This window comes from Chiloscyllium plagiosum, unplaced genomic scaffold (assembly GCF_037043375.1).
Source record: "Chiloscyllium plagiosum isolate Xiang-an unplaced genomic scaffold, Cpla_swu_hap1 HiC_scaffold_9, whole genome shotgun sequence".
In the NCBI taxonomy this organism is placed as follows: Eukaryota; Metazoa; Chordata; class Chondrichthyes; order Orectolobiformes; family Hemiscylliidae; genus Chiloscyllium; species Chiloscyllium plagiosum.
In genome coordinates, this window is record NW_028270147.1 from 53840762 (window position 1) to 53854470 (window position 13709).

Genomic DNA, 13709 nt, shown 5'->3' on the forward strand with positions numbered 1-13709 from the left:
TAATCAACCTAAGCTGCACACCTTTGGATTGTGGGAGGAAACCGGAGGACCCAGCAGAAAACCATATAGACACAGGGAGAACATGCAAATAGTCACCCAAGATAAGAATTGAACCTAGGTCCCAGGTGCTGTGAAGCAGGAGTGCTAACCCTAAATCCCTTGTATCTGCTAGCCACAAATACCTGACAAAATTCATGGGCTTTTTTGAGCTCATTGATAAAAGGAACAATCATAGATAATCCATGTAGACATTTTAAAAGGTATTTGATAAAGTGACTCACCCAGGAGAAAACATGCCAGCCCTGAACAAAATATGGATAGCTGCTAAATTGATGAAGAACACAGTAAATCTAGTTTCTTTCCAGTAGGCAACCCAATGGATTTATGTTGTCACATAACCCAAAACTACTATATAATTCTATCAATAATACTTCTAATATTGTGTATTTAATATTGCACAAACTCTGTATTAATTTAATCATAAAGAGTTGATTGAGTACAAGGGTGCTTTAATGCAGAGTTTCATTGGTCAGACGCTTACACCTTTAATAATTAAATAGAAAACTATGGGAAGCAAACAGCTGGAAGTATTTCATTGGTCAGACTGTGATTTTAAAATGCCAGGTTTTAGGTGCTATTCTCAGGGAGGTTGATGTTGAAAATAAAAATAATGATACAGTTACAGGAATTTCTTTAAGATTGAAGGTACAGCATGTGATTATGCACAGTTTTATTTTGCTGTTCAGTGTGCTATACCCAAGAACGAGAGGGTGGATTCTTGTAGGGGTCTGAGCTATAATGAAATTTGTGGCAGAAGCAGACCAGAAGTCTGTCAAAGCCTTGACACCAGGAACACCTTGCTCCAACTTTTCCGTATTTGGCAAAAGGTATGGTGGTTTTCTCACTGCTTGCTACTGAAGGGAGGATTATTGCTCATTAAATATCTTGCTAAAGTTCAACTCACCTCATTTACATTCTGCTTCCTACCTTACTAAATATGCTAAACAATTTGATGTCAAGAAAACGACATGGAAACATCAGGTCAGGTGCCTGGCAAATTCAGCTTACCAGTTACTCCAAACAGTCTTCATGTTGGACCCAGGCACATTCTATGGACCCCAGCCACAGAGACACCCCAACTCTGTGGGCAGAGTTAGAATTCTCTCCTGATAAAGCAGTGGGCAACCAAATGTCAGGTAGCCTATCACCCATCTTGACTCTTTCCATCCTCCTGTGGGTTGTTTTCCAGTTGGAATGAGAGACAGGCCTGTGTAAAGGAAAATGAAAGTGGGTGGTACAGCTATTATGTTTGGTACAAGCGGAAAGGTGTCCGACATGAGTAAACAGGCAGTGCAGAGACATGCAGAGTTAGCAATGTCAAGGTTGAGGTGGGTGACATTGAGTGAACCAGTGTTACAGGTAGTGGTGAGAAAGTTATAGCATGGGCTTTGGTCAGTGGCAGAGAAAGAGTGAGTGTGAAGTGTCGGAGAGAAGATGGTGGCACTTATGGTGGCGAAAGGATATTGACCTTCATCCTACAGTGCTCAACCTTCCTCTAGACTGATGAGACTGCATTGACCTTCTTTCTTCATTATTAGGAATTCCTCCAGATTGTTGAAACTGCTGAGACAACATTGGAATTGGGTGCCATGGACTGGTGTCATGGCCTGTATTACCATCCTGGGTGAAGAGAACGTCTGTCTCTGCACCAACCATCCAACAGGACCTCCAAATGTCTATCCACAAACAGAATTATGTTATCCCAGTAGCCCACATCTCATTAAATGTCAGGAACTCTGGAGGACAGCTGCAGACTGACAGTGCTTGCCTCGGTGCACATAAGCCTTTTAAAAGGGTGTGTGCAAGGCTGCTTGTTAATTCGAGGATATTCCAACAGTGATGAGTTGTTCTGGAATGATGCATGGTAAGATATGGCTGGAGTCTGACGTGAGGGCTGCCACAAAGGTAGGTAGGTAGTTCATGAGGCATGTTTGTTAATGAGACAAGTTTGATAACATATTATGAGAAAACATGCTCAGCCACATGGCAAAAACGCCTCCAAAAAACCTGATGTAACTTGCACTTAGCCAAATAAAGAGTAAGATTCAGCCAACAGACAATGACATTGACCTTTTCCTTCTTGAGCCCGGCCTCATTTCCAATTCAAATCAAGTCCCTTGTGGTCAGAATCAAGCACTGGGAACTGTACAAGAGGAGGATGGGCAGGAAATCCAAAACTTAATTAGTTGCACTGATGTACTGCACTGGAAATCAAGCATCATTATTTCCAGGATTTTCACAAATGTGAAAATTTGATTAAATCATCAAATTGCCCAACTCTACTTCACTCTAATTCTGGTTAAAAGGAATAGAATCATAGAGATGGACAGCATGGAAACAGACCCTTCGGTTCAACCCGTCCATGCCGACCAGATATCCCAACCCAATCTAGTCCCACCTGCCAGCACCCGGACCATATCCCTCCAAACTCTTCCTATTCATATACCCATTCAAATGCCTCTTAAATGTTACAATTGTACCAGCCTCCACCACTGTCTCTGGCAGCTCATTCCATACACGTACTACTCTCTGCGTGAAAAAGTTGCCCCTTAGGTCTCTTTTATATCTTTCCCCTCTCACCCTAAACCTATGCCCTCTAGTTCTGAACACCCCGACCCCAGGGAAAAGACTTTGCCTATTTATCCTATCCATGCCCTTCATAAATTTGTAAGCCTCCGATGCTCAAGGGAAAACAGCCCCAGCCTGTTCAGCCTCTCCCCATATCTCAAATCCTCCAACCCTGGCAACATCCTTGTAAATCTTTTCTGAACCCTTCCAAGTTTCACAACGTCTTTCTGATAAGAAGGAGACCAGAACTGCATGCAATATTCTAACAATGTCCTAACCAATGTCCTGCGCAGCCGCAACATGACCTCCCAACTTCTTTACTCAATAATCTGACCAATAAAGGATAGCATACCAAACGCCTTCTTCACTATCCTATCTACCTGTGACTCCACTTTCAAGGAGCTATGAACCTGCACTCCAAGGTCTCTTCGTTCAGCAACACTCCCTAGGACCTTACCGTTAAGTTATAAGTCCTGCTAAGATTTCCAAAATACAGCACCTCGCATTTATCTGAATTAAACTCCATCTGCCACTTCTCAGCCCATCTGGTCCAGATCCTGTTGTAATCTGAGGTAACGCTCTTCGCTGTCCACTACACCTCCAATTTTGGCGTCATCTGCAAACTTACTAACTGCACCTCTTATGCTCGCATCCAAATCATTTATGTAAATGACAAAAAGTAGAGGACCCAAATAAGTGCATCAGTTTTTTCTCCAATACAGCAGAAAGCTGTGCCATCCACTTCCACTTCCAATATCTCTTAAGAGTTATTTAAGTGCTCTTTAAGACTGATGCACTTTTTTGATGTATTAAACCAATGGGGACAGTCAACAAGTTGACTTGCTAATCTATAACTGCATAATTTAAACTTTATCCCTTTTTAAAATTTCCATTTACACTTACAAACATACACACATGATTATGGGTGTCCGAAGAAATAAATCAGAAACACAGTTTAATAGCAGTTGTTCATGCCTAAGACATAGATGAAATATTTTCTTTAAATTTTAAAAATTTCTTTTTGATTTCTTCAACACCTTGCTGATGACATGAGGTTGTTGGTATACTGATTCTCAGCCTTCCTTTCACTGGTTGAGAATATGCCTTTTCAGTTACTCAGAAGACAGTTTTCCCTTAACCTTGCACCAGAAATTTGCAGAAAGAAACATACAGGGGAAAGGTGAAGAAGAATAATTCACTATGAGGGATTTTCTTTTACATCTCCATGAAGAGGAGAGAAAGATAGGGTGGTGCTTCCATTTTTACAGGCTGCATGTTTCTGCTGTATTGTTCATAACCACCTATCCACCAAATAAGAGGTTGAAACTATGCTGAGCTCTGGAGAGCCCACAACAACTTTAAAAATAGCAAATATCTTCTTTCTTTGGTTTAAAACAGTATTTTTTCCTATTTTTAGTCCACAGTGCAAACAAAAGTGGTCCTTATGTGCAGGCTTCATTTAAAGGGGAAAGGCACTAACAAATAAATAACTACATGTAAGGATACAATGGTCTTCAGCCTTTCCAGGCACAGTGAGGAGTTTAAAATTGATGCCATTGCAATAGCCTACTGCCCGAGAGATTGTAAATCTCATTACACTGTCCATAAAAGCAGTGACATGGGGAAAGATCAGTGGACTGAGATGAAGTGGACAATCCTTTCAGAATGAGTGCTGACATAGTGGGCCAAATGACCTCATCCTGTGATGTATGATTTAATCATTTTATGAAATGGGACAGCGTCATGTTATTACTATCCTAGTTGACTTATACAAAACCAGTAACAACTTACTCCAATGCTTCCAACAAATTATTTCACTCTGTGTGCTACTTAGGAAAGATCTCCAAGGATTTCAAAGGCAAATCAGTTGTCTCTACAATGAATAGGGAAACACCTTTATCTGTAATAATCACTGGGGAACATCTTCACTTGTAATTGTTACAAAGATCCTTGTCAGAATGATATTCAACCACTTCATTCAACATTTTTGAAAAACAGCACTTCATCATGATGATAGTGATATTAGTGCATTTAATTAGCACTTTTAACATCACCAAGGTGAAAGCAAAAAACAGATGATGATTCAAGTGAGTCAGGTTGTAACCCAGCATGTATCTAGGAAGTAATAGATCTTTGGTAGCATGTGTAGCATATCTTCAAGTCCCATTATTCTATTTTACATGGAATTCACAGATATTTAGTTTTGATGAAGATGCAACTACAGTTCATTCTGCTATACGAGTTTTGTTAATGCAAATTTATTTTAACAAAATTAATGAATTGGAAAAACTGTTTCTAAAGCACGAACATTTATTTAAAACCTGTGTTGGCTGTAATGCAATTACACCACCAACACTTTAAGCCTTGTTTCTAAAGGACAATTATTCTATAACACAGGGTTGCTCAAAAACGCAACCATCGTCATATCGAAGAACTACCTGTACTGTCTCATTTGGGGCAGCACGGTGGCTCAGTGATTAGCACTGCTGCCTCACAGCGCCAGGGACTCGCATTCATTTCCACCCTGGGGCAAATGTCTGTGTAGCAATGTATATGATCAGCAGCATTAAATCTTACAGGTCAATTCATAATTTCCTGGAAACACTCTGGAAACCTTCACGTTAAATAAAAGTTCATGCCACTGAATTAGAAGGTTGGAAGTTTGCCATCAAGATGGCCAAAGGCTGAACTAGACAGTTAGGGTGTGTTACATTTATGCCCCAATGATAAACAAAAGCAAATGACAAACAGATGTATCAAACTTCTACTGATATGGCATTTTCAAGTTTTTAGAATGCCTTAAAAGGAAGAGTTGTTAAAGTGTACTCGCTGTAGTTTTGTCAGCAAACAGCACTCAGTTTGTACACAATATCCCACAATTTCAATAACTAGTTAATCTGTTTTTGGAGGTTTTGATCAGTAAGCAAGTAACTTTGCACATGGAGGATTGTGGGTACAATTCAGCTTATTTAGGTGCAGGTAATTTGTGTTGCTCATTACCATTTGTTGATACAGTGTAGAAGAGGCAAACCACATTTTGCCTTGGAGACTGCAAACAGCTTTATCTTGAGTAAACAAATAGGAGTTATTTTTCCAGAAGGTTTTAGTAACCACAATTAACTCATGAACAGCACTTTAACAATGACTTTTAGGTTTTACTCAAAATGAGTATAGCAACTGCAATACAGCATGTAAATATTTCAACTGTCTTGGAGCATGCCTACTGTGTCTGATGTATTTGGAATCTACAAAGATGTTTATTCAGCCATAAATTATGCAAACTATCAGGTCCAGATGTTATTCTGATATAATTCCATATCAAAATCCCAAAACAGTTTCTCTAAATGCAATTCCACATGTTTCAAAAGGTAATTGGAGATGTAAACAAGAGCTCCTTGCAATGATTACAAATTAAGTTTTTAAAAAAATTACAATAAAGAACAGTTCCCAATTATATTTAATGAATGGAGAACATGAGGACCAGACTTAGGTTGCAAGCAAATTAATTAAGCTACTTTATTGATTTTTTTTGGAGTATGAGGATTTTCCCTCTTTCCACTGAACCAGGTTGATCCTCAAGCCTAATGATAATGATAGAGTGGTATATATGCTGGGTCAAAAGGCTATGGATTGTGGATTAGTGGTGCTGGAAGAGCACAGCAGTTCAGGCAGCATCCAAGGAGCTTCGAAATCGACATTTCGGGCAAAAGCCCTTCATCATTGTGTTAGAGTATAACTGTGCTGCTGCATATGGCACATAAAGTCTCATGGATGCCCAATTTTGAGTTGATAGAACTATTTGAAGTCTATTCCATTTAGCATGGGCCACACAATGCATTTTAGTACAAAAAACAAGGGTAGGGCTTATACAGTTAATGGTACGGCCTTCAGGTAGTGTTGTAGAACTGAGGGACTGAGGGGTGCACATATGTAATTCTTTGAAATTTGCATTACAAAAAGACAGGGTGCGTAAAAAGGCATCTGGAACACTTGCCTTCATTGCTCAATCCTTTTGAGTGTAAAACTTGGGAACTCATGATAAGGTTGTACAGGACATTGGTGAAGGCTCTTCTGCAATACTGTGTCCGGTTCTAATCGCCCAACTACAGTAAGGATATTAGTAAGCTGGAGAGGGTTCAGAACAGATTTACCAGGATGTTGCTGTGTATGGAAGGTTTGAGTTATAAAGAAAGGCTGGATAGCCTGGAAATTCTTTCACTGGAACATAGGAGGTTGACAACTGACGAGATAGAAGTTTATAAAGCAATGAGAGGTTTAGAGTTGATGGTAGTTGTCTTTTCCCTAGGATGGGAAATTTCAAAACTAGGGACTACATTTTTAAGGTGAGAGGAAAGAGATTTAAAAAAGGCACTGAAGGTGATTCATGTGTGGAATGAACTTCCTGAGGAAGTGGTAGATGTGTGTACAATTACAATATCTAGGATACAATGGAGAAGTACATGAATAGGAAAGGTCTGGAGGGATTTGGACCAGGAGTAGGCAGGTGGGACTAGTTTAGTTGGGATTATGTTCGGCATGGACTGGTTGGACCGAAGAGTCTGTTTCCATGCTGCACGACTCTACGACTCTGTAAGTATAACTTCTGCATCAAATCAATAATTAAGCAACCATACTTTAATAGGTACAATTATCAGTGAGAATGAACTCTGGACAGTTCAGAAGCCAATATTGATATTGTTGCAAAAGACTTTTTCAAGCACAAAACTATGAGTGGTCATAAAGATCTCACCTAAAAGAGCACAGATGGCATAGTTGCTGCAAGAGTGAACCATAAGCAGTTTTTTCAGTGATTTGAAAATCAAGAAAATAACATACTGTAATCTCTCCAAATGGGATTGTGGTAGTGGTAATTTGCACTAAGTTTCCTTGCCAACGTATGACCCTCCTGATTATATACCACTATGCTGCCTCCTCTGTTAAGTGATGAATTCATAATCTGGACCACATAGGAATTTTCTGTATCTGTCTACTTTTTTTCTTATCAAACTGTTCAGGGATGTTATTACACACCTCTGGAGGAGGTGAGATTTGAACTTGGGTGTCTGGACCTTCCGGTGCAGTGGTGGAGACACTACTACTTTGCCACAAAAGGAGGTTGTTAATGGTCTCAATATGGACATAACCACCAGCATGTTCTGCTTCAGTGATTGTAATATTCATTTCCAGAAAGTAACAACAATATGACATATAGAGTCATAGAGGTGTACAGCCCTTTGGTCCAACTTGTCCATGCCGACCAGATAACCCAACCCAATCTAATCCAACCTGCCAGCACCCAGCCCATATCCCTCCAAAACCTTCTTATTCATATACCCATCCAAATGCCTTTTAAATGTTGCAATTGTACTAGCCTCCACCACTTTCTGTGGCAGCTCATTTCATACACCCTCTCCATGAAGAAGTTGTCCCTTTGGTCTCTTTTATATCCTTCCCCTCTCACCCTAAACCTATGCCCTCTAGTTCTGGACTCGCCCACTCCAGGGAAAAGACTTTGCCTATTTATCCTATCCATGCCCCTCATGATTTTATAAACCTCTGTAAGGTCACCCCTCAGCCTCCAACGCTCCAGGGAAAACAGCTCCAACCTATTCAGCCTCTCCCCATAGCTCAAATCCTCCAACATTCTTGTAAATCTTTTCTGAACCCTTTCAAGTTTCACAACATCTTTCCATTAGGAAGGAGACCAAAATTGCGTGCAATATTCCAACAGTGGCCTAACCAATGTCCTGTACAGCCGCAACATGACTTCCCAACTCCTGTACTCAATACTCTGACCAATGAAGAAAAGCATATTTTTCACTATCCTATCTACCTACAACTCCACTTTCAAGGAACTATGAACCTGCACTTCAAGGTCTCTTTGTTCAGCAACACTCCCTAGGAAGTGTAATATTATCAGCACAAATGTGACATTACTGCACATGATCTGCTTACTTTGATGCAATACCTCCAATTTTGGTCTCTTAAGCATTCTGGATTTCAATCATTCCATCATTGACAACCATGGCTTCAGCAGTCAAACTTTAAATTTCTCTCCAAAACCTCACATCGCTATCTCTCTTTCCTCTTTTAAGGTACTCCTTAAAAAGCAATTTCTTTGAACAAGACCTGACATTTTCGATGTCAAACATTTTGTTTGATAATACAAGATACAATGCGGCACTGGAAGGTCACTGACTAGTGTTCCAGAGATCCAGGAAATGTTCCAGGGACCAAAGTTTGAATGCACTATGGCAAATGATGGAATTTGAATGCAATAAAGATTTTGAATTAAGTCTAACAATGACAATGAAATCATTGCTGATCATTATAAAAATCCACCTGGTTCATGAATGTCCTTCAGGGAAGGGGAAAAATTCCACCCTGACCTGCCCTCATGTGACTCCAGCCCCACAGTAATGTGATTGATTCTTAAAATGGCTGAACAAGTCACAACAAATGAAACAGAATGGTCTAGCTTACATTGACTAAGGCACTGAAAATGCCATGGAAAACACAACCTTCTGGACCCAGTAAAGTCCACTTCACTAAAATATGATGGCTAATGCCAAATTTGAGAGGGCTACCTCAGAGACTCGTCAATCAGCAGCCTAACACTTACGCTCAATGACTCATATTCTACAAACAATGTTCCTAACAGTATTTGTTACAGTGATCACTGCAGTCCCATCTTTACATTTCAAATACTCTCCAGCATGTTGTGTGGCCAATGCTAAATGGGATGGTATTCAAATAGATCTAGCAACTCAAAACTGGGTATCTATGGGCCATCAGCAGCAGCACAATCATACTCCAACATAATCCATATCCTTATGACCCAGCATATACACCACTCTATCATTATCATTAGGCCTAAGGATCAACCCTGGTTCAATTAATGAGTGCTGGTAACACTGGTTCTCTGTAGACCATGAAGTTGGTGTTAGCTTTGAAATCTTTATCATCAAACACTTTGTTCTTCAGATGGCCAAATGCTCTGCTGGCATGTTGAAAGCCATATTGAAATTCAACCTCGAGTTTGCACTTGTTGAGAGGTGGTTTCCAGGATCTGGAATTTATCCACATTGTTCAGTAGTTCACTGTGGATTTTGATGCTCAGGGACAATGTTGTGCAGTGGGAACAGGATGGTAAAGGGCTTTTGCCAATCAAATGTTAAGCCTAAGATATGGTCTCTCACATGCCTTTGTGAATACATCACTACTAGTTTAGAACTTGGCCTCTGAATGTGCACATAAGCAAGCATCATCTTCATACTGTAGTGGGCGGCACGGTGGCACAGTGGTTAGCACTGCTGCCTCACAGCGCCTGAGACCCGGGTTCAATTCCCGCCTCAGGCGACTGACTGTGTGGAGTTTGCACGTTCTCCCCGTGTCTGCGTGGGTTTCCTCCAGGTGCTCCGGTTTCCTCCCACAGTCCAAAGATGTGCAGGTCAGGTGAATTGGCCATGCTAAATTGCCCGTAGTGTTAGGTAAGGGGTAAATGTAGGGGTATGGGTGGGTTGCGCTTCGGCGGGTCGGTGTGGACTTGTTGGGCCGAAGGGCCTGTTTCCACACTGTAATGTAATCTAATCTAATCTAATCTGAAGACAGTCAACACCAGGGAACTCACCTGCTCTTTTTCAAACAGTGGAATGGGATCTTTGACATCACCTTTGGAGGACTGAGGCTTTAACGCCCCATCCACAAATTATGCTTGTGACAGATAGCAGGCCCTTGCTACCAGACTGAATTGTCAATCTACATTTAATGCATTTTAAGCAATCGTACTAAACCCATAATGGATTTTGGCAGACCAAAGAACTCAAGTATTCTGTTACTGATATCTCATTAAGAGTTCTATCATGTCTGTTTCTTGCTTTGAAAATTGATTCAAACGATACTTCATGCAGTGCTTGTATAGAACCACTGACTATCTAAAATAGTTTGTTTTACTTTTGTTCAAATCCACAATCGTCTTTTGTGTCAGTTACTGTTTAGCATTTTCAAAAGATAACATTACATATGGTGATAACTATCGGTATTTGCACTCATCCTACCTTCAATAAACCACTTCATCCTGGGTCTGTGCACAACAGCTAACAGAAACACATTCACTCCTTGAGATCATTTTCTTGAAATAGAAAACTACATATGTCTCTCATATTTCACATTAAACCACTATTTTACTTATGTGTAGACACACTGAGTCATGCCAGGCAGTGGAAAGGGGGAGTTAACAAATGTCAGCCAAGAAAACAGCAACTCTCTTTAATATTATTTGTTTAATCCACAATATCACCTGCAAACTCCACCACTACCCCTCACACGATGAGAGAATTTATGAAGGGTGTCTCAGCAAACATTCTTTACTTTGTAAAATTAAGACATATTGTCCAGAATAGTTTGTCCTCTTAAGTTCCAAGATGATCTCATCTTCTGGCTAAGTATCAGATGCTCTAAATGGAAATTTGCCAAAATTGCATCTGCAACATCATTCTGCCCCACTACCTCACCCACCCACCCACCCCCTTCCCAACCATTTCGGCATAGTTTACTTCTCCCAGAGGACTCCCACTGTAGTAATGAATAGTCCTTATTGCAGTAATACCAGACTTTACATAAATAAATACCTTGTAGTTGCACCTGTGGCTTTCCAAGATAGAAAATCAGCGAGATCAAAGAAATGATGAGCTTTATCCCAGCAAATGCTTTGCAGTTTCTGGCAAATGCAAACAACAAACAAAAGTAACTACTTGATAACAAGCAAATGTCCTTTCCGTGTGTGGTATATATAGTTTCTTTGATTTAATTTTAACTGCACAAAATACGGAAAACTGATTATCACAGTTCTTTAAAAATATTAAAATGGTGGTCATTTGTTCTGACAATAGGTCACAATTAATAATCTAAAATTTAAAGCTGATACATCTCACTTCGTACGTAAAATATGTTCAGTTTCAAAGAATGCATTGTAAACAAAAACTCTGTTTGCTTTTGTTATGTTTTTCAATGTTGTAATTACACTGCAACATTATGCTTTCCCGTGATGCTATTCAGATGTGATTTTAAAACATAATGGGGACTACAGGATTGTGGACTACCCTTGATCAATCCTAAATGGAACCACTCAACAACAGAAGAATTTTCATTTTTCTATTCATTTATGAGAGGTTAGCATCAGCCTTTATTGCTCAACAATTTTCTGAATACCCTTGTGCCACACATTTTTCCCAGTTTAAAGGGCAAATTACAGACCTTTCCTTAGTCTCTTTTGTTTCTATCCCATGCACAGTGATGGAGACAGCAGGAGAGAAATGTAATGATTGGCATCTATCATGCTTCCATGCCAGCACTTGGGGCTGGGATGCTGCAAATGCTAAGTTGTACCAGAGTTCAGTATTCAATGACACTACACCTTGCTCCAACAACTGGTAACTTAAAATACTGCAACACAACAGAAATGTCTGTGGATCAGAAACTGAAGCTGAATCCACTGTTTCAATGTCCAGGATTGTAACAATGCAGTTATTGATTTAAAATCCGCCAGTGGGAGCTTTAACTTTTTAGCTGTAATGCAATGCTGACATCATTATGTTGAACATCTTGTCTAATAGGAAAGAATGTTTGAGAAGCAGAAATATCATACATATTTTGTTGAGAGGAAATTTTAAATGAAATTACTTCAAAACAAATGTTATTTTTAATAAATATATTTAAAGAGCAGTGCTATTTAAAGAGATGACCAATTACTTTCAGACTTGTTTCTGACTGACTATTGCAACGTCATGAAGATGGATCAGAACCCAATATACTATGGAGATATTTTAACTTTTTAAAATCTACATCTGTTTTTTCAAAAGGTAGATTGCTGCAGACAAAAAAAAACTGTTGATGTAAATTCTGGGTGTCTAGCAAAGTCCCATATGGGATCCATGGAATATTAAACCTGTAACTGTCAAGGAAACTTCGAACAGAGAGAAAGATGAACAGAAAGAGTCTTTGAAGAAAAAGTGAAGTTGCAGATCTGCCAGCTGGACAGAAAGCAGAGTTAATGTTTCAGGTCCAATAACCTTTCTTCAAAATAGGTTGTCTTCAGAACATTGTCAGAGACAATCAAGGGGTTGGTTATCTTCCCCCTTCCAGCAAAAAGCTACCTCTTGCAGACTTTTTTTTTAGAATAGTTTGCATCCAGCTTGCTGTAAAGCATGACAGGGAGAGATGAGTACAGACAGCTCACAGTAGGAATAATTGCTGGATCAGAATTGAGGATAAGAAGGAGAAGGTTGTACCAAGTGAAGATGTATGAGGAACAGTGAGTCAGACATCCCCATACCAACAAGGAGGTCAACATCGATATCTGCTACCAGTTCCAACCATAACTGCAGCCTCAAAGCAAGACAGGAATACATTCTTGAGTGGTGGCTGTGAAGATGACCATAGCCACAAACCTTTATAAAGCTGGCTCTTTCAAGTCAGAAACACTCAACATGTTCATCATTTTCCAGTTTACTGTGGGCTGTTGTATAAGGAAGGACACTAGATCTACATTCCAAAAGTGCTGAACACATTTCTTTTTTCAGAGAGAAGCAGATGGAGAAAGCAAATAGTTTGATGAGGACTGCAGACTTCCTTATTGTGCAAGGAGTTACTGATTTCATATATGCCAAAAGGAAATGGACTACAAACAAAACATGTTTCTTGGCCATTCAGCCTATCAAGTCTGCTCCACCATTCAAACATGGATGATTTGTTTCTCAACCCCATTCTCCTGCCTTCTCCCCATAACCCTTGATCCTCTTACCAATCAAGAATCTATTTCTACCTTAAATATACTTGGCATCTACAGACCCTGTAGCAATGAATTCAACAGATTAACCACCCTTTGGTGGAAGAAATTCCTCCTGAGCTCAGTTCTAAAGAGTTTTCCCTTCAGTCTGAGGCAGAGCTCTTGGGTCCTATTCTCTCCTACTCATGGAAACTTCTCCACGTTTAGTCTATCCAAGCCTCTCTGTATTCTGTAAGATTCAATCAATCAAATTCCCCAATACACTTTTAAACTCTATCAACTGCACACCCAGAGT

At 39.8% G+C, this 13709-nt stretch overlaps 1 protein-coding gene across 10 annotated transcripts in view; it reads right to left on the reverse strand.

Moving 5' to 3' along the window:
* Nucleotides 1–13709, reverse strand: part of fggy (FGGY carbohydrate kinase domain containing) — a 369292-nt gene that overhangs the window by 251948 nt on the left and 103635 nt on the right. For all 10 annotated transcript variants that reach the window (XM_087990626.1, XM_087990634.1, XM_087990630.1 and 7 more), the window contains one exon: nucleotides 11259–11347. In XM_087990626.1, coding sequence (XP_087846752.1) covers nucleotides 11259–11347 — 89 coding nt within the window. The remainder of the gene's footprint in view (nucleotides 1–11258; nucleotides 11348–13709) is intronic.